The 21,151-nt window shown below is 42.7% G+C and overlaps 1 protein-coding gene across 3 annotated transcripts in view; it reads left to right on the forward strand.

Annotated features, from left to right (window-relative positions):
- USP12 (ubiquitin specific peptidase 12) overlaps positions 1–21,151 on the forward strand; it is a 91,432-nt gene that overhangs the window by 25,895 nt on the left and 44,386 nt on the right. For 2 of the 3 annotated variants that reach the window (XM_029936920.1, XM_029936922.1), the window contains 4 exons: positions 722–798; positions 922–1,005; positions 13,358–13,555; positions 16,430–16,508. In XM_029936920.1, coding sequence (XP_029792780.1) covers positions 722–798; positions 922–1,005; positions 13,358–13,555; positions 16,430–16,508 — 438 coding nt within the window. Of the gene's footprint in view, positions 1–721; positions 799–921; positions 1,006–13,357; positions 13,556–16,429; positions 16,509–17,668; positions 18,044–19,496; positions 20,893–21,151 lie in introns of those variants that run through there. The other variant, XR_003907723.1, reaches the window with a different exon arrangement.

Here is a 21,151-nt window from a genome sequence, read left to right on the forward strand (position 1 = left end):
CTGAAGTTCTGCCCTAATCCTATTCAGATGAATAAGTAATTACTTACTTGTTTCTCTGATGATTTACCCATAATTCAAACAGAACCTTCTGTTAGGATTTTTAGAGAAGGATTAAAAATGTCATCAGTGAAGATTGTAATTTGGCATTTTAGGCTATAATTATTTCCTTGAGTGATGAAACAGCACAGGTGTCATGCTGTTTGCCAAGCATCCTCATTCTTGGCCTGTATGGTGTGTGTGTGTGTGTGTGTGTGTGTGTGTGTGTGTGTGTGGTGTGGTGTGTGTGTGTGTAGTGGGTGTGGTGTATGTGGTGTGTGTAGTGTGAATGTGTGGGTGTGGTGTGTGGGTGTGGTGTGTGTGTGTGGTACGGTATGTAGTGCGTGTGGTGTGGTGTGTGGGTGTGTGTAAGTATTAGTGTATATGGGCAGTTTGTTCTGTGCTTTACAATGATACCCCAATGTTGGAAAGTAATGGATGTCACATCGCAGCCTTTGCCAGGAAGGGAACCGGTCACGGGTGTACTTTGCCTGTACGCATGATGAGAGTCGTTTACTCAGTGTCCCGTTGGATACTCCAGATCAGGTGGATTTCATGTGAACTTGGGGGGCTGGGTAGAATTCTTCATATTCTTACTACTCATAGAACAAATTTAATTCTGTCCTTTCAGAACAGTGATTTACTGATCTTTCAAGTAATCAAAGGTAATTCTCTGTTTTTACAGATAAGCAGCAAAGACGAGGATTTTTTAGACCTTTCCGTTGACGTGGAACAAAACACATCGATCACTCACTGCTTAAGGTAACGGCAGATTCACTGGCTTTGACTTTGAAATGTAATGCGTATCTTTGGCTTAAACTATTTTTAAACGAATACACCGTTTTCCGGTCTAGACACAATAAATTTGTTTTGAATTTTACACAGGGGTTTTAGCAACACAGAAACTCTGTGCAGTGAATACAAATATTACTGTGAAGAGTGTCGCAGCAAGCAGGAAGCACACAAACGGTAATTGAGAGTCTTTACGATGTTTTAGTGATTCTCTGGCAATGGATGTTACAGATGGGCTTTTCTAGCTGAAAGTGATGGATGAAAAGTTACATCGAGTAAGACCTTTTCATTTTATCATTGAGTAATTAAGACACATTAAGTGATTACCGGATAAACAGTATTTAACTCTGCACCCCCAGCTCACTTTCTACCCTTAGTGAAAGTTGTTTAATAATCCTAAACCAGTACGGTTAAAATAGTTGACCTTGAAGCTTTCCTGCCTGTGAAACTTTGCCCTGGGTGGGGAGAGATGGGGGCACTAGTTTCCGCTATCGCTACATAGGATGTTGTACCTTCTCTTACTTGGTATTTGGTCTCGAGGAGTGGAGCCGTCATTATTGTTTTTATCTTACTTCTTATTTTGAAACAATCTCAAAGTCAGAGAAAAGCTGTATGAACAGTACCAAGAATGCTTTTTTACCCTAAATCATTTGAAAATAAGGTTCCTGGTACGATGTCCTATGATCTGGACACTTGAGTAGCTATTTCCTTACCAACAAGGAAGCTTTCCCGTGGCCATATTCACCTGCAATGAGGAAAGTAACACTGACACGTTACTGTTCTCATAGACCTGCTTTTATTAGCACAGATGTCCTTTATAGAGAAAAGGATCCAGTCAAGAAACATACATGACATGTAGTATTTGTGTCTCTTTAGTCTTTACCTTTGGAACAGTTCCTTAGTCTCTTCTTGACTTTAAAAACCTCGACACTTTGGGAAGTTATAGATGAGTCATTTTATACACTGTCCTCTTTGGGTGCATCTCGCATTTTCTCATGAGTATGTTCAGGATATGTTTTCTGGGTGGGAATCTCACAGAAGTGATGCTCTGTCTTCATTGTATTCTCTTAAGTGACACATGCTGCTGATGTGTCTCATGGGGGGCGGGTCCCTAAGGCCACTCCTGAGACTCCCTAGAAGGACATGCAGGACTCAGTGTCTGTGGTCATGCTCACAGCTAAGGTGTATTCCGGGGAAAGGCGACAAAGCAGGTCAGCAAAGCAGAGGTCACATGAGGCCTATTTCACTCCTGTAGTGGTGAGTGGGACATGGGAAAAGTGTTTTCTGCTAGGGAGGCTCATGACAGGCTCCGTGTCCAGTGTTTTAAACTGGAGGCTAGGCACGCTCTGCCTAGCACGGACCAAAATTCCAGATGCTTAGAAGGAAAATAGGTGTTTTGTGTGTTCAAACAGTTGAGGTGTGTTGAGACACCCTTATCGTTTCGGGACACTTCTCAAATTCAAATGGTCATGTGTTAACCAAGGATCACCCTTGCAAGCAGGCCTTTCTAAGGACAGTCTGAGGCCTGCTAGGTTAACCCTTTGCTGCATGTCCTGTTACTGGTGCTGTTCTCTTTGAGCACTTGATGAAGGTGATACCTCCTAGAGTTCTTCACCCTTGCACCTGTCTTTGCTCATTTATAATTCCTAAGTATTTTGTGTGGAGGTATTTTTACACTTGACCTGAGCCAAAAGGCCGAGAAGCGATGTGGAGGTATTTTTAAATTGCACATATACCCATTCCTTATCAGACTTACAATATTTTTCATTTCCTAAATCTCAGGGTGGACTCAAGGTTTTTTGGGGGGAGTGGGGTGGGCACTGGGTTATGATCTGTTGCCATTTGACTTAGTTTTATGTGCAGATGATCCCCTATTTGGCCAGCAGGCGCCCATTCCAGCCAGTGCCTGTGTCTTGCTGACATGCCCCATCCTTCTTGAGTGTTTCTTTACTTTCTGGCACCTCAAGATGCTCTGGGCTCCTTTTCTCATTTTGTACTTGCCTTGCCCCAACTCTGGCCCAGCTATGTCACCAGGGAGACCTGGTTCCTTTGAGGAGGAGACTGAGGCTTTGATAGAGGTGTGCTCCCTGCTCTCGGACTATCTCTGTTCTCAAGGCCCTCGAGTGAGCAGAGCTGGAGGGTGGGGTGTGTGCTCACACCCATACCTGTCTGTCCTGCCTGTTGATCTTTCTGTATTGAAAAACCACAAATTCACAATTATATCCCCAATTTCAGCCAATACCACAGGGTTCATTCTAATTTTCTCCTTTTTAGTATTTGTAGTTTCCTGTTCTGAAAGTAAAAATTGGTTCCCGTTATCCTTCTATATTTATTTAATTGTTCAGTGATCCTCTGGGTAACCGGTCCTCTCCTCCCAAGCCCCCACCACACACACAGTTCTCTGTCACACACACATGCTCTTCTCCGCTCGGGCTTTCCTCTCCTCTGCCTGCACAGATGTCTGCCCTGTATGGCCCCAACTGATGGTTGAACGGAAATGTTCATGAAAAGAAGAACTTAGATTTTTGCTTTTATTTTGGGCACAGATACATTTATTAGGAAGGGAGGTGTTTTAGGTGGTGGACATAGGTAATCAAAGCAGATTACTCATTGTTCTCTTCTGTGAGGGAAGATGATTGGGGTACCTCCCCTAAGTTTGGGGGTTGATGGATTAGATTAATCCTGAAAATGTAGAAGGTGCCTAAGACTTTTGGTTAAGGAAGATAGAGTCAAGGGCTGAATGGAACTGAGAGGAATCCAACTCGTGAACTTCTTTGGCTGCATGGAGGAAGGCCCATCTGTGAGCCCAGCTGGTCTTGATGCACAATGACAAATAGCCATATACGTGAGCAATTAAACATGGTGTACAAACTCAGCCTGTTTGTTTTGAAGACACCCATGAGATTTTAATATATTATTTAATATTAGGTTTTTTAAATTAATATACATGGGGGATATATATATACTCTGTGAAGAAATTAGAAAATATAGATAAGTATATATCAGTTAAGAATCATGAAAGCATTGTTAACATTTTTGTGTATCCTAGATTTTTGAAGTGTGTATATATGCACACATGTAATGCATGAAATGGAATCAAAATTTCATATGCGGTTTTGTAACTTGTTTCACTTAATAAATTACAAACATGTCACTGAAAGTATACTTTTACATCATTCTTAAGAGGTGCTCCATAGACTTTTTGCACGAGTGTCCCATATTCTACCAGTTCTCTAAATCTGAGAGCTTAGATTATTCCGTTTTTCACTGTTAGACTGCTTTGATGAACCTACTTATTTTTTATGTGTGTGCCCGCCAACAGACACACATTTTCACACAGTTTTTAGAGTATTCCTGTAGGATAAATTGTATGTAAGTTTACAGAAAGATAGCAGTACAGAAACTATTTTCTTCTAAGGTATCTGGTGTCAGCCCTTCTGATAACTTGCGTTGTAACGTTGAGTAAATCTCCTTGAATCTTTTTGGGTCTCACTTGGGTTAGTTGACATCTACCAGCTCTGAAAGTGTATAGTTTCTAGTCTCTGAATAAGAGAATGAGATTGTGTTGGATATACAGATTCTTATTAAAGAATGCTAACATCATACCCAGTGGTAAAAAACTAAGAGCTTTTTCTCTAGGATCAGGAACAAGACAAGGATGCTTCGTCTTGCTACTTTTACTCAACATAGTATTAGAAATCCTAGCCAGAGCAGTTAGGCAAGAAAAAAAATAAAAGGCATCCAGATGGGGAACGGAAGAAGGCAAATTATCTCTGTTTAGAGATAACATGATCTTATGGACAGAAAACCTTAAAGATTAAAGAACAACAACCCCCCCCAAAAAACTTGTTAGAACTAATAAATTCAGCAGATGTGCAGATAAAAAATCAACATGTAAAAACCAGTTGCATTTCTGTACCCTAACAGTGAATAATCTGAAAAGAAAATTAACAAAATAATCCCATTTGCAATGGTATCAAAAAGAATAAAATACTTAGAAATTAATTTAACCAAGGGGGCTAAAGACTTGTACACTGAAAACTGTAAAATATTACAGAAAGAAATGAAAGAAGATACACGCAAATGAATGGAAAAGATATCCTGATTGGAAGACTTAATAAACTGCTAAAATGGTCATATTACCCAGAGTCGTCTACAGGTTCAGTTTCATCTCTATAAAAATCTCAGTAACAGTTTTTGATAAAATAGGAGAACAAAAAACCATCCAGAATTCATATGGGAAATCTTAAAGGATTCTTAAAGCCAAAACAATCTTAAAAGAAAAACAGAGCTGGTGGCCTCACACTTCCGACTTCAAAATCTATTACAAAGCTACAGTAATTAAAACAACATGGACTGGGATACAGACGGACATGTAGATCAGTGCAACAGAACAGAGAGCCCAGAAATAAACCCTCACCTGGGACAAATGATCTACAAGTGTGCCAAGGCTACACAGTACAAAAATAGGGAATGTACAGTCTCTTCAGCAAGTGTTTTGGGACCACTAGATATCCATGTGCTAAACCTCACCTTACACCATGTACAAAACTTAATTCAAAGTGGGTTAAAGACTAAACAAAACACCTGAAATTATAAAACTCCTCAAAGAAAACATAGGGGAAAATCTTCATGACATTGAAGGTGGCAATGATTTCTTGAATATGACACCAAAAGCACAAGTAACCAAGGCAAAAATAGACAAATGGGACTCTGTCAGACTTAAAAGTGTATACATAACACAGCCAATAAATGGAGAGAAAAGGCACGAATTGGAGAAAATATTTGAAAACCAGTATATGATAAGAGGTTAATAACCCAAACAAAATACATAAAGAAACAAAGAACTCCTATTGCTACTCCTACTGCTCAGCAACAAAAATCAGCAAAGAACTTGAGTAAACATTTCTTCAAACAAGACAAACAAATGGCCAAAAAGCATATGAAAAGATACTCAACTACAGCTGATCATCAGGCAAATGCAAATCAGTGAGTTATCCCTTCACACCAGGTAGGGTGGTCACTATCAGAACTGAGAAAATAAGTGTTGGCAGCGATGTGGAGAAATTGGAGCCTCGTACACAATTGGCAGGAATGTAAAGTGGTGTAGCTGCCTTGGAAGACAGTATGGAGGGTCCTCAAAATATTGAAAATAGAATTAGCTTGTGACCTAGCATTCCTACTTCTAGATATATATCCCAAAGGATTGAAAATGGTATCAAAGAGATATGTGCACTCCTGTGTTTCTTGCTGCAGCGTTCCCAGTAACCAAGAGGTGGAAACAACTTAAATGGCCGTCCGCAGATGAGCGGATACAGAAAACGCAGAAGAACATAAAATGGGGGTATTATTCAGCCTTAAGAAGGAAGTCTTGTCATCTATAACAGAGATGAATCTTGAACATACTATGTTAAGTGAAGTAACCTGATCACAAAAAGGCAAATTCTTTATGATTCCAATTATATGAGGAATCTAAAGTAGTCACAGTCTTAGAAATGGAATAAAATGGTGGTTGTCAGGGTCTGTGGGAAGGGATAAAGAGTGTTGTTACTCAGTGGGTATAGAGTTTCAGTTTGTAAAATGAAAAAGTTCTGGAGATTTCTTGCATAGCAATGTGTGTATAGGGATTCCTGTTATGCCTTATATTTAAGAGGGGTTAAAGGGGCACCTGGGTGGCTCAGTCGGTTGAGCGTCCGACTTCGGCTCAGGTCTTGATCTCACGGTTCCTGGGTTCGAGCCCCACATCAGGCTCTGTGCTGACAGCTCAGAACCTGGAGCCTGCTTCTGATTCTGTGTCTCCCTCTCTCTCTGACCCTCCCCTGCTCATGCTGTCTGTGTCTCTCAAAAATAAATAAACATTAAAAAAAATTTTTAGAGGAGTTAAGATGGTAATGTTTATGTTTTTTACCACAATAGAAAAATGCGTATGATTTGGCTTGCATTTGTAATCTGTATTTGTATTAATGTAAAGACAGTGTCTTCTTCAAAACCAAAGGTTTCAATGTTGGAACAGCAAAGATCAATTTCTGGAAATGTTGCCATAAATTCCATGATCCAATGAATTGGCTGTGTAATAAAATGTCCTCTTCTTTGTTTATCCATGCTTCATATTGAGAAGACCCGCAGAATTGAAGACCTTTATCTTTTTAGCTAGCTTTATACAGAATTCATCTGCACATTGACTCCTTTTATATAGCACCCCTGTATAGCACAGCCCAGGAAAAACCGCAGGTTGATAAACATGGATGAAACAGTCATATGCTGTTACCTGGTGAGAGTATAAAAGCATAGGGAAAAAGCGAAGTGATGAACCCGGGGACCTGGAATGAGAGGATTTCATGGCTTTGTTTTAGGTGCTGTTTTCCTGTTCTCAGCTTGAGATTTTAAGGAGCTCTCGCCTATCACTCCTCTCTTAGAGCGGGATCTGATGCCATTGGGGAGCTGAGCCGGCCTGACTGGCTCTCCGCTGCACATCCTTCACCTCTTCGCTCTCTGTACTCTGCCTTTATGCCACCTTTAGCGTAGCCACTCCCAGGCCCACTGCAATCTGTATGCAGCATTGAGGAAGGCTCGTGTGGGGCCCAGGTCACCCGCATCTAGTTGTTGTGGCCACTGCCTGTCTCTGTCTACCTTGATCTAGTAATTGAGGTTCCTCCTGTTCCTAAGGTCAAGTTCTTTCCATCGGCTTGGTTTTCATAACTGGATCCCTGTCATTTTCCTCTGTGTGCAGGTGCCAGTCACAGTTAGTATCATGTCAGGAGTGGAGTAGGGACTGTTTACCTGTCATGCACACCCCCAGCCACCCAGTCTTAGTCTGTTGAGGCTGCTCTAACAGAATTCCATAGACTGGCTGGATTGTAAATAGCAGAGATTTATTTTCATCCGCATTCTGGAGGCTGGCAGTCCAAAATGACAGCACCAGCACGTTGTGTTCTGGTGAGGGCCCTCTTCCTGGCTCATAGCGAATGCTGCCTCACATGGTGGAAAGACTTCAAGCTCTCCAGGGTCTCTTATAAGGACACTAATGCCATGTGTGAGGGCTCTGCCCTCGTGACCTGAGCACCTCCCAGAGGCCCCACCTCCAGTACCATCACGTGGGGTATTAGGTTTTGAACATAGTTTTGGGAGGACACAAGTGTTCAGACTGTAGCAGCCCCTCCCCCTTCCCCATTTGAATCCTCTTGAATCTGGCCTGTGTTTCTAGTTGCCTAGGTCCTTCTGTGTCGTTTGATGCTATCCAGATGCCCACCCAGGAGCATCTCTGGATAGCTCTCAGTACTCTCCCACTCTGGTCGAGGCACCCTAGATGTCCCCTACCCACCGCCCTGCCTCCACGATGACCAGCGCTAGAGGTCAGAGGCCAGGCTGCGTCATGTGAGACTCTCTTCTCAGTGCTTCCAACTCAGTCATCTGGTGTGTCCTCCTCACGTCTAGTCATGCCTTCTGTTTCCTTACACTCAGCCGCACCTTCCCTAGTGAGGCCTTGTTGATGTGACTGTGCGTGCGAATGTGGAGGTCTGTGTCTGTCCAATGAGGGCGTCCTTCTGTGCAGGCAAGACTTCTGGGCCAGCGCAGTTCTGTTTTCTTCTGCTCATGTGCTGGCGGGGTAGAGGCTGTATCTGAGTGCCGTTGGCTGGTCGTTTATACAAATGGGGAATTTGACCTCACAGACAGGCTGTCAGAACCGCAGGCCGAGCTGGGATGGGAACCCGGGTCCATGGCGCTGTCCATGGTCTGCTGCAGAGTAGCCGTCATTCTGGTCGGGAGCAGTCTAGACCTTGCTGTTCTCCGCCACCCCCACTGCTTTCAGGCCTCCACTCCGGCCCTCCTCCACAGCACTCCTCATGGGCTACTGCAGAGCGGAGCTTCTGGGAGTTTCTTTGCCCTGTGACCTCTGACCAGCAGGGGGAGAAGAGCGTGTGAAAGCCCAACTACCTTGCTGCGGTCCAGAGAAATCACAGGGGTCTCCCTGCGGGACCAAGCCACACTGCACTCCGTGGGAGCCTTCCTGACACCTAGCCCTCAGCTGGCCCGTCCCCTTCCTTGGCCTATCGCACGCAGCACACAGAGCACGTTTTTTGACACATCTCGGGCACTTGCCTTCTTCCGTCAGAGTCTGGTTCTGGGGGTTAGGACCCCGGGGTGGGAAGATGTGCCTGCTTATCACTGGGCTCCCACTGTCCCTTCTTATGGTGGCCGCTGTGGGCATCGAGTTTGTAACCTGGTCTACAACAAGGGCAGTGCTCTTTTGCTAAGAAAATGATACCTGTAGTCAGCTCATTCCTAGTCCAGAATAATGTTGATTAGGTTGGAAGAGGACATGTTTGTTTTCAAAAATCACACTTTTGGGGGCACCTGGGTGATTCCATCGGTTAAGTGTCTGACTTCGGCTCAGGTCATGATCTCATGGTTCATGGGTTCGAGCCCTGTATCAGGCTGGAGCCTGCTTCTGGTTCTGTGTCTCCGTCTCTCTCTGCCCCTTCCCCTGCTTGTGCTCTGTCTCTCGGTCTCTAAAATAAACAAGCATTAAAAAAAATTTTTTTGAACCACATTGTTGATAAGTTTTCTGTAGAAGTCTAAAATTCCGGAAAATTTAAGTTGAGGCGAGGATGAGTTCCTTCAGGAGGAGAAATATGCTATACTAGTATTTTTAAATGCTCCTTACAAATTTACGGTTACTTTGTTAATTTAGGAATATAAAGGACTCTTTCCATTCTTACAAGTTCCTGGTCTTTATTTAGAAAGAACTAGGGGAAAAAACATCATTTCATTCAGTATAACTATCATCACCAAGCGAGATTTATGTGCTGCTGGATTCAATTTGCTAATGTTTTGTTGATTTTCATTCACATCTTTGAAATATCATGAGGGATATTATTGGTCTGGAATTTTGTAATACTGTTGTCAGGTTTTGATGTGGGGTTTAGGCTGGTCTCAAAAATGAGTTGGTGATCATTCCCTCTTTTATGAAAGAGTTTCCTGAAGGCAGGTGCAGGCATACCTCATTTTATTGTGCTTTGCTTTATTACACTGAGGTGTTTTTTTTTTTTTAACACATTGAAGGTTTATGGCATCGCTGCTTCGAGTAAGTCTGTTGATGCCCTTTTTCCAACAGCATTTGCTGACTTTGTGTCTCTGTGTCATATTTTGGTAATTCCTACAATATTTCATACTTTCTTCTTATTATTATGTTTGGCATAATGATCTGTGATCTGTGATCTTTGATTTCACTGTTGTAATTGTTTGGGGGAGGCACAAACCACGCCCTTACAAGATGATGGGCTTCCTTGATGAATGTTGTGTGTGCTCTATCTACTGACCATTCCCCACCTCTTTTCCTGTCCTCTGGACAACCCTTCAGTGGCCCCTCAGTGCACCCGTGAAAGGACGAGTCACAGATCTCTCACTTTGAATCCAAAGCTAGAAATGATGAAGTGAGGAAGGCATGTGGACCGCTGAGACAGACCAGAAGCGAGGTCTTTTGTGCCGAACAGCAGCCAAGCTGTGCGTGCGAAGGAAAAAAGTTCTCTAAGGACATTAAAAGTGCTCCTCCAGAGAACACACAAATGACCAGAACATGAAGCAGTTTTATTTCTGATACGGAGCAAGCGTGAGTGGTCTGGACAGAAGAGCAAACTGGCCACAACATTCCCTTAAGCCCAAGTCTAATGTGGAGCAAGGCCCTAAAATTCTCTTCATTCTATGAAGACTGAGAGAGGTGAGGAAGCTGCAGAAGAAAAATGTGAAGCTGCGGGGGGAGGGGAGGGATAAGGAAAGAGGCCGTTTCCATAACATGAAAGTACAAGGTGGGCAGCAAGTGCGGACGTAGAAACTGCAGCACGTTCTCCAGAAGGGCTGGCTCATATCACTCATGAAGGTGGTTCAGTGTAGACAGAGCAGCTGTCTGGGAAAAGCAGTGTGTGCCCTCACCTAGAGAGAAGGCAGTGCCTGGCTTCGGACACTCAGAGGATAGGCTGAGTCTCTTGTCGGGGGCTAATGAGCTGGTGACTCAAAGCTAATGCTCATTGGCCTTTGTGAAAATGCTGGGGCCCTTCAGAATTAGGCGAAATCCACTCTGCTCTGTAAATGGAACAAGGCCTGGGTGATAGCACATCTGTCTACAACACGGTCTACTGAATATTTGAAGTCCACTGTGGAAACCTTCTGCCTGGGGTGAGTGTGAGGGGGGAGGAAAGATTCCTTTCAAATATTGTTAGTCATTCACTGATAACGCCGCCCAGTCACCCAGGAGCTCTAGCTCTGATGGACGTCATGCACAGAGATGAATGTTTTCATGCCTTCTGACACCACTTCCATTCCACGGCCCATGGATCAAGGAGTCCTTCTGACTTTCGAGTCTTATATTTTAACAAATACATTTCAGAAGGGTGTAGGTGCCCAGATCCATCAGAGGAAGCCCATTAAATCCCTCCTGGAAATGGGAAGCCATAAGAACAATGGGAAGAGCTCAAAATACCAGCATTTGCAGGCGTTTGGCAGAAGCTGATTCCCACCCCCGGGGATGACTTTGGGGGGTGAGGACGTCCGTGGAGGCAGTCATGGCAGATGTGGTGGAAACAGCGAGAGAACCAGAACCGGAAATGGGGCCTGAAGGCGGACGGCATTGCCGTGATCTCGTGATGGACGCTAATCCGTGAGGACTGCGTCTCACGGCTGAGCCAGGAGTGTGGTTTTTCGAGACGGAAACTGCTCCTGGGGAAGATGCTGTGAAGATTGCTGAAATGACAACTAAGGATGTGGAATATTATATACATTTAGTAGATAAAGCAATAGCAGGGTTTGAAAAGACTGGTTCTAATTTTGGGGAAAGTTCCGTGGGTGAAATGCTCTCACACAGCATCGCAAGCTATGGAGAAATTGTTCACGAAAGGAAGAGCCTGTCATTGCGGCAGACTTCACTGTCTTTTACGAAAGTGCCGCAGCCACCCCAGCAACCTTAGTCACCCACTACCCAGATCAGTCAGTAGCCATCGACAGTGAGCCAAGACCCTTCCCCAGCGAAGAGATTATGACTCACTGAAGGTTTAGATGACAGTTTGCATTTTTTAAGCAATGAAGTATTTTTTAATTAGGGTATCTGCATTTTTTTTTTTGGACACAATGGTATCACACATTTAATAGATAGAGTATTCTGTAAACCTGACTTTTATATGCACTGGGAAACCAAAAATGTCATTTCGTTAGCTTTATTGCAATGCCAACTTTACTGTGGTCGTCTGGAACTGAGCCCGCAATATCTCAGTCGCATGCCTGTCTCTAGGATTTTCAGTTTTTCACGATCTAAAATAACTCTAGAAGCGAATGTTTTTCAGGATTACAGGGGCAATGGCTTTAGATGTCTTTCCAGGAATGAATATCTGTTTATGTTTATTCATGCTCATATTTTTCAAAGCCAGGGTAGAATGTAAATGTTTCCAGAATTATAAGCTGCCTACCACATTTAAGAGCTATAGGATGCAGATTGAGTGTAATGCTACAGAATTATTTTTTTCCCCCACTTCATTAGAGGCAGTGGCTTAGTAAATATCGTTTTTTAATTATGAAGTGTTTTGCTTCATTGGACACACACAGAATTCAGTTCTGCAACATTCGTCACGTATCTGTCATGTGCCAGGCATGTTGCTCGATAGAGAAATAAAATGAAAAAAAAAAAAAAAAGATTTCTACCTGCCAAGATTTTTTAGACCCTCAAAGAGAAAGACCCATAGTCATCTAAATATTTTATGGTGTCATAAACTGTACCTACATAGAGTGAATCTAGAAAGTGCCGATGGGGGATTTAAGAGAGTGCTTACTTGTGCTAGGGGGGCATGGATAGCACTTGAGCGGAGCCTTCAAGAACAGAAGGCAATGGTTAGGAGTGAGTGCAGAGACGTGTCACGGAGAAGTGACATTTAAGGGCATAATAAAGATTATTTAGAGTGGGGAAGATAGCTGGTGTTCTACAGTAAAAACCTTAACCCTAAGTTTGCAGGTTATTTTACTCCCTTCGTAGGATACGCATAGTCGTTATTCTTAACACGGAGTTATTCCTTATCTCCAGCAAACACCTTTCACGAATAGTCTTTAATGCTTTTCTCATTGTGTCACTCTGTCATTGAATTATACAGACTGATAGAACAGATGGATTTCAGTCTCCACTCGCATCCAGAGGAGTTAGCAGCTCCAAGGACCTGGTTTTTCCTCCACCATTCTTTAGGGACCTGTATTTCAGAATAAGGATATCTTAGCAGCGGACTAATGCCATTCCATCTGTCGTGAAGCCATATCGAGCATGAGTTAGATTTATGTGGTTTGTTGATGATGGGCAGGGTGGAATAGTCTGAAGATGTTCAGAATGTTGCTTTGCCAATAGAAAAGTAATTGGTAGAAATAGGCAAAACTTGGCAGTGCTGGGCTGTTAAAACTATTAATTGTTTGGTAACGGAATCCTGATGTTAGATGGTTCTTTTAAGGACATGGTGCGAACGTCTTTAATGAACTTTTGTTTCCATGTTTATTTGAATAGGATGAAAGTTAAAATACTGCCCATGATTCTAGCTCTACACCTGAAGAGGTTTAAGTACATGGATCAGCTTCATCGATACACAAAACTGTCTTACCGGGTAGTTTTTCCTTTAGAACTTCGTCTATTTAACACCTCCGGCGATGCAACCAATCCTGACCGAATGTACGACCTTGTTGCCGTGGTGGTTCACTGTGGAAGGTTAGTAACTGCATCCGTGGGCGGCATTCCGGGTGGTCCCAGCGTAGATGTGCCAGACGCTCTTTGGCCTTTAGGGTTGTCCTGTCAGGAAAGGTTGACTGCAAGACCGATGTTGCAGATACAGGGCATTTACCACTTCCTCCTTAAACTTTTGTATACTGAAATATTCTATTGGGTCCTATGCCTCTGCCTTCACACAGCTGCTGGATGGGTAGTGCCAGCCATAACTTCCTGCTTTCTCTTGTGTTCTGTTTATCAGTTTATCTGTTTCCTTAAGAGAACAGGCAGTTCATAAAATGGGAAATAATTTGTCCACTAGCAAAAGATCAACTGCATTTGGGATGCCTGAGTGGCTCATTCAGAGCATCTGACTTTGAAGGCGCCTGGGTAGCTCAGTCGGTTAAGCCTCTGGCTTTGGCTCAGGTCATGATCTCACATTTGTGGGTTCGAGCCCCGCGTCAGACTCTGTGCTGACAGCTAGCTCAGAGCCTGGAGCCTGCTTCCGGTTCTGTGTCTCCTTCTCTCTCTACCCCTCCCCCTCTCGTGCTCTGTCTCTCTCTGTATCAAAAATAAATAAAACATTAAAAAAAGAGCATCTGACTTTGGATTTCAGCTCAGGTCATGACCTCATGGTTTGTGGGTTCAAGCCTCAAGTCAGGCTCTGCACTGTCAGTGTGGGATTCTGCCTCCCTTTCTCTCTGCCCCTCCCCTGCTCGCGCTCTCTTTCTCTCAAAATAAATAAAAAAAGATTAACCACATTTAAAAATCTTTTTTATTTATTCTCAGATTTGTTTGTAGTTCTGTTTTCCTATGAGAGCATAGAGGGTTTCCTGGGCCTACATCCTTAACTGTTGAGGACACTCACTCTTAGCAAGTCTGTGCCTGTTCAGCTGCCTGTTCAGCGGAAGCGTCCTCTTTCCTGAACGTCCGGCGCATAGAAGATGTCTAACGGGTGCCTGCGGAATTGTTAAGTGTGGTCCTTTCAGCCTGTCTCAGGCCCCGGCTCCGCTAGGACCAACTTTCCTTGATTGCTCAGCCCTCTCCCTCCTACCTCCTCTCACTGGATGAGGTCTGGCCATATCACTACCCCTGCAGCTCTGATTTTCTATTCTGTTTTGCCTTGTACTGTGTTTTTGGAGAGTTAATCTGCTATCCTGACGAGTGTCTTCAGGCAGGAAGTGTTGGAGTCTTTCTAATCCCCACAGAAATCAACAGTTATTTGCACACGGTAGGCATTCATACCTACTGAAGTGAGCGTGTTGTGTGTTTAGGATGCAAATCCCTAATAAACAGCCTTCCTGGGTGTAAGTGTATTAGCCTCAGCCCTTCGTCCTCATACTAGTTTCTGTAAATGACTTCTGTCTCTTGTGCTCCAAAATACCTGTTTGCCAAGGGGAAAAAGCCAAGTTGCCTAATGCCTGGCTTTTTGGGTCCCTCGCCCACCTCCTTCCCTCTCAGCCTCTGTCCTCAGCCTTTCTGTGATTCTTTCTTCATTTTCACGACCTTAAAACATTAAAAAAAATTTCTTAGCCTCTTACTATAAACCCAAGATTCTTAGGATGAACCACCAGAGAAATGGGGAAAATATGCTTATGTGAGTTTTTATTTCAAAATTTGCTTTAGAATTAAAAGCCTTCTTCAAAAATAGTTCTGAGGGGTTTTCGTCTGTGGAGAAAGAGCAGTCCTCTTGTTGGCGTCATGTTTTCACCTCGGGTACCCGGCACCCCCAACCAGGTCAGAGGGGCTGACCCCAGGGGGCACTGCAGCTGCTTAGTCTAATACCTCCTGTTGTCACTTCTAAGATAACATTCAAATTAACAGTACTTCATGTGGAAACTTCTCTCAAAGCCTATAATATAATAATTACAGTGGAATTATAATTTAATGAAGAATTATGTAGAAGCTTGTATAATGAATCATCCTTAAACTGGGAGAGGTTAAAATCTTCGCCATGTCTTTTATAAAGCAAAGGATATATTTTTTAAAGTAGTAGTCCCACATGCATTTTTTTGCATTTTTAGATTTCTTAATTCCAGATTTGTTTAAAATGAGATGCGGAGGCAATGCTAATAATGGTGCTAAGATCTAGGTGCTTAAAGATAGCACTAATAATACTAACTAAACGTCATTTGTTTTTAATTTTTATTTATTTTTAATGTTTATTTTTGAGAGAGAGAGAGAGAGCATATGGGGGGAGGAGGGGTGGGCATAGAGGGAGAGAGGGAGACACGGAATCAGAAGCAGGTTTCAGACTCCGAGCTGTCAGCACAGAGCTCGATGCAGGGCGCAAACTCACAAACCACAAGATCATCACCTGAGCTGAAGTCGGATGCTTAACCAACTGAGCCACCTGGGCACCCCAAAATGTCATTTGTTTTTAAGAAAATTTATGAAGGTCAAACTTGATTGAAGGTCAAACTTGATTGATTTCAGAACTGTAGATTTGATATCTTTGCTTTTTTAACTACCACATGATACCTTTCCTCAAGAGAAAAACTTCTCCAAAGAGAAGTTTAACTCAGGCCATGACCCCCCCATCCCCCAAAATGCTAGAGAAATGTATTTACATCTTTTGTAGAAGCAAATGGGAAAAGTACTTTAAAAATAATATTTAAAAGTTATTACAAAGACAAGTAATTTGAATAGTGTAACTTGGTATAAATAGGATACTGATCATGCCTCTCAGGGTGCTAATCGATGTTAAAATAGAGCGCCGGCTCACGTCAGCGTAGCTCGGTGCTCAGGGCAAGGGTAGGGCAGGGGTGCTTCTATCAGTCTCAGTTATTCCGATTTCTAGCACAAGAAACCTAGGGCATGGGGGAATGATGCTAATAAACCTTGTGTAAAATTGACGTTTCTTCCTCTTTGTTTTAGCGGCCCCAATCGAGGACATTACATCGCAATAGTTAAGAGTCATGATTTTTGGTTGTTGTTTGATGACGACATTGTAGAAGTAAGTGGTTCCCTGCATTTCTTATTTTTCTTCGAAGTATATTTCACTCTTCTCTTTTTTCTCCCAGCCTCTCATTCATATGACAGGTGATGATATTAGGCAGCTGTTGAGGTCTTCAGATTGTCTGATTCCTTTAAATTGTCCATACCTTTAAAATGCTTAGGGTAAAGCAAAAGCTTTCGACCACAGAGCTAGTTTAAAAAAAAAAAAAAACACCAAAAAACGCTTTCATTGTTAAAAAAAAAAAAATGAGGTTGAAAAAAATACTGAGATATATGTAACGTGAACAAATCTTAACAACTTCCATTTTTACATGAATGTGCACGTGCACCTCTTTACATGCACATACATACACTGTAGCCGGTGTCCAGATCAAGACGGAGCACGTGTTCAGCACCCCGGTGAGCCTCCTCACCCTCATCTGGTCAGTCCTCATGTCCTCACAGCTTTCCTCCCTTCTATCCACTGTCCCCTTCACCCGCTGTATTGACTTTTATTATTATCGTTTTGCCTCTGTTTGAATATAAATGGACTCCTCCAGTATGACTTAGTTTGTGTCTGCCTTTTTCACTCATTGCATCTAGCAGTTTATTCCTGTTGCCAAGATAGTGTTTTCTTTGTTATGGCTGAGTAATTTCCCATTGTAAGAACAGAACAGGTTAGAAACTTGCCTTTTCCTCTATTACTGAAATAAAACTGCCTCGGTTACCCTCGTGTAAGTCTTGCTAGACGCATGCCCTCATTTTTCTTGGGTGTATGTTAGGTTGGTTGGACCATATGAAATTGCCATTTTTGTAGGTCCCGAATGATTGGGAATTGTGGTTTCTTATGGTCCAGGTAGAGATTCTGTTACCTGGGAATAGAATTGCTGGATCACAGGGTGGTTGTGTGTTCCACTGTAGAAGACAATGTTCAACATTCGCCCAGAGTCTCTGTGCCATTTTGCATTCCTACCAGCTGGGGTCTGCAGGTCCCGTTTGCTTCATGTCCTCACCAATACTCGGCACCATCAGTCTTTTTAATTTAAGCTCTTCTTACCGTGCAGAGCTGTTTTAGAGACTGAGTGTAAGACCCGATTCTAAGAACTGTGGAAGGTTTTGCTGGATTGGAGCAGTTCAGAGAGCTCACTTCTGTACTAACGTTTACATTTTGCCCTGCAGAAAATAGACGCACAAGCTATTGAAGAATTCTACGGGTTGACATCTGAACTCTCAAAGAACTCTGAGTCTGGTTACATCCTTTTCTATCAGTCTCGGGACTGAGGGGGACCGTGATGAAGAGATGCTTTCTGCCTCATTTCTTCTCTGGTTATTTCGGAAAGGATCAAGCACTGATTTTTCAAGAAAAGAGAAATGCAGGAAGCTCAGGGGGCAGTAGCACACTTTGCACACAATAAAGCAAAGACTGTGGGTTTAACACGCTTTTCCTATCATGGTAGTTGATTTATTTGCTCAGGTATCATGCCGTCCGCGCAGTTCCACACAGCCAGGAAGTGAGATCAGACACAGCAGCTCCTCTCTCGGAACCGCCTTCCGGTAATTGACACGCATTTTCTCTTTATTCGTTGCACCAGTGATGGTTTGGACTCCTTGGGGGTGCGGGAGAAAGAATAGGAACCTGTGCTAGGTTGTATCGATCGCTTCGGGAGATGATCCTGAACGCACTGCGTACGTTTGCCCATGCCGAACTTACACAGCAGGAGTGCTCGATGGTCGTTTCCAGCGTAAACCAGAACTACATTTGGGCCCAACACTTGCAGTTGCCTTCCTGATGTAAAGGCGAACAGATGACTAGAATCCAGTGTCAGGAAGACAAATAATGTTTTGCTTCTCTGAAGAAGCTTATAATAATATACAGTATATGTATATGTAGGGAACAATTGGTCAAAAGTGGCTTTTTGTTTCCCCAAGGGGAAAGACTGGCTTTGTAAGTATAATTTTTTTCTTATTTATTTTACTGAAAACTGGTAGAGTCTAAGTATTGTATGAAGTGCCCATGATTCTGTTAGTAAATTTGAGCTTGTTTTTATTAGTTTCTGTCAGCTTGAGCTCGTCCTTTTGTTTGTTTCTATTTTTAAGGTGGATTTTAAACTCTTTGAAATTTTGAGATACCTTCAGAAAAATTGCAGTGAGAGGAGGTGAATACTCATTTGCAGGAGGAACGGATATCTCTGGCTAAATATTGGTCCTTTTGGTCATAGTTTTGAAGTTAGTTATTTTCCTCAGCTTTAATTTTGTTCAGTAAAAACCTGTCAAAAATTCCCTGTCGCGGTTGGAATGACAGAAGAAATTCTGGTGCAGTGGTGGCCCACCAGTCCTTAGAATTCTTATATACTCTTAACGTTTCACATGGAAGCCGTGTTTGGAAAATCCGTGTCCTGGCAGTTAACCTTCTTTTCGAATGTCATTCTTTACCCTGGAGGGAAGGAATCTGGCTTAGCCCCAGTAGCCTGGGCACCTAGCTGCAAACCATGTGAAGATAAAATTTTAAGGAAGCAGACCAGGAACACGCAAAGCAGGTCCTTTTCTAGCTGCCCCCCCTCCCGACCCCCCCCCCCCCCGTTCATCTTTGCAAATCGTACTGGAAGAGTGTTCAGAAATTAAGCTTTGCATCTGTTAAGACTTCTTTCTGTCGGGGATGTTAAGAAGTACTATATGTAACGTAAGCTGTATGTAAGCCGTCGCGGTTGACACTGTTCCATGCATCAGTAAGGCGTCTGACGGTGGCCGAATGTAACGTGCAGAAAATAATTGAATTATATATTCAGAATAATAGCAATCAGGCCTTGGGTGTTCTTTAAGTCTTTTTAGGCGGTAATTTTTTTTAATCGCTGTAATTTTCTAAACTTATTTTACTAATACTGTTAAATATGAAAAAAAACACGAAAAAAATTTTTGTCTGCTGCTATTTATTAACATTTTATTATCTGTATCTTTTAGCTCAGGAAATGACTTCACCTATTCGTTCCATGAACTGGTCTTTTAACAGGGTCACTTGGCTAATTGGGCTGTTTCGACAGATAACGCTGGGAGAAAATGATGATGTATTTTGACAACTTGCTTTTAAGACACAGTTGCTAAAGCCTTCGGGCCGGCTGGAATGGGTGTCTTCAGAGGACAGAGCCTGCCTGATTGCAGCATTGCACAGAGACTCGCCACGGAGAATGTGGGCAAGGTCACAGGACGGGGGAAGTGGACACGTTTTTTACTTTGAGGGCTTAAACCAAATTGTCGTGGAATTTGAGGCTGTGTTTATGCAGCTTTCTGCACACGCAGAGAAAGAAGCAAAGTGAGGCTGAGTCTGTTTTTTTACGCGAGTTAGGCCACCGCATGTTTAAGAAAGATAGATGAAGTCATTTGCACAGAGGTACAGCATAGGATACTACGCTGTGTTTGTTTCTACATTTTGCATTTAAAAAACTACAGTAAGAGGCAAAGTTAAACTTTCACAATAAAGCAAGTTCTAGCATTTTTATCGAGTTCCTTGGTAGTCACACACTGTTCACATCTACACCGTGTTTAATAGTATGATTTGTCAGGGGAGGGACTGTGGGGGTGATGGTTCTCAGTTTCCTTTTTACTCTTAGTACAGCTGCAACTACGTAAAATGTTTGGAAGCTTCTCAGAAACCCAGTATACTCTAAAAACCTAGGGTTAGGGCTGGGGAGAAAAACGCAGGTATGGTAAGGAAAGTGACCCGTACAGAAAGCATTGTGAGATTGTTGGTTGGCTGTGGTTGTAATGAGGGGTGGGTTTCCGTTGTAAATGGTGGCTGACTGCTCTCTAACTGTGTACATGTTTGTTGGGTGGCTGACCCATATTTTGTATATTGGAATAAAAGTTCCTATAAATTATCGTAACTGAAAGTAAATATTCTAAATTAAGTCTCACTGCTAAGTCATGTGGCTTCCGTCTTGGAAACTTCACTGTGTAAGATGCTCAAGACGGGGGCCGTGAGACTCCAGAAGGGAAAAAAGGAAACGTGTAACACATCAGGTCTTGTTGCCTCGAACCATCAGTATCGGGTTTTTCTTTTCCATGATGGCAGTAGAAAGACCTCACGTTCATAACATACTACTCTTGATACTTTTCTTTAAGGATACTTTTCATTAAAGATTCTCTCATGAGGTATTAAACTGGGAGCCGGGAGGCTAAGGCGCTCAGGTCCTGGCCCTTCAGTGAATTTAACTGTGTGACCTTGGGCAAGTCACTTAACCTCTCTGTGCTTCAGTCTCCCTGTCTTGTAAAACGGGAGTAATACCTACCTCACAGGGTTGTTGTGGGGATTAATTAGATATAATGTCTGTAAAGCATCTAAGGTTCTTGAAGAAGGCGCTATATAAATACAAAATAATAATCTATTAAAGTTGGTTTATTTGTGCTCATGGGTTTTTAAGTGTGTTTTTTCCTTCGTGCCTAAAACGTCTTTGAGAATTAGAAGTACAGACCCTTGAACGACATGGGTGTGAATTGCATGGGCCCTCCTTGTAAGCAAATTTTTTTCCAATAAATACAGTATAGTGGTGCTGTGACCTCTTGGGGTTTTCTGAATACTTTCTCTTCTCTAGCTTTATTTTAAGAACACCGTATATAATACATACACAGAATTCGTGTTAACCGCCTGTTTATCAGCAAGGCTTCTCG

This window comes from Suricata suricatta, chromosome 4 (genome assembly GCF_006229205.1).
Source record: "Suricata suricatta isolate VVHF042 chromosome 4, meerkat_22Aug2017_6uvM2_HiC, whole genome shotgun sequence".
In the NCBI taxonomy this organism is placed as follows: Eukaryota; Metazoa; Chordata; class Mammalia; order Carnivora; family Herpestidae; genus Suricata; species Suricata suricatta.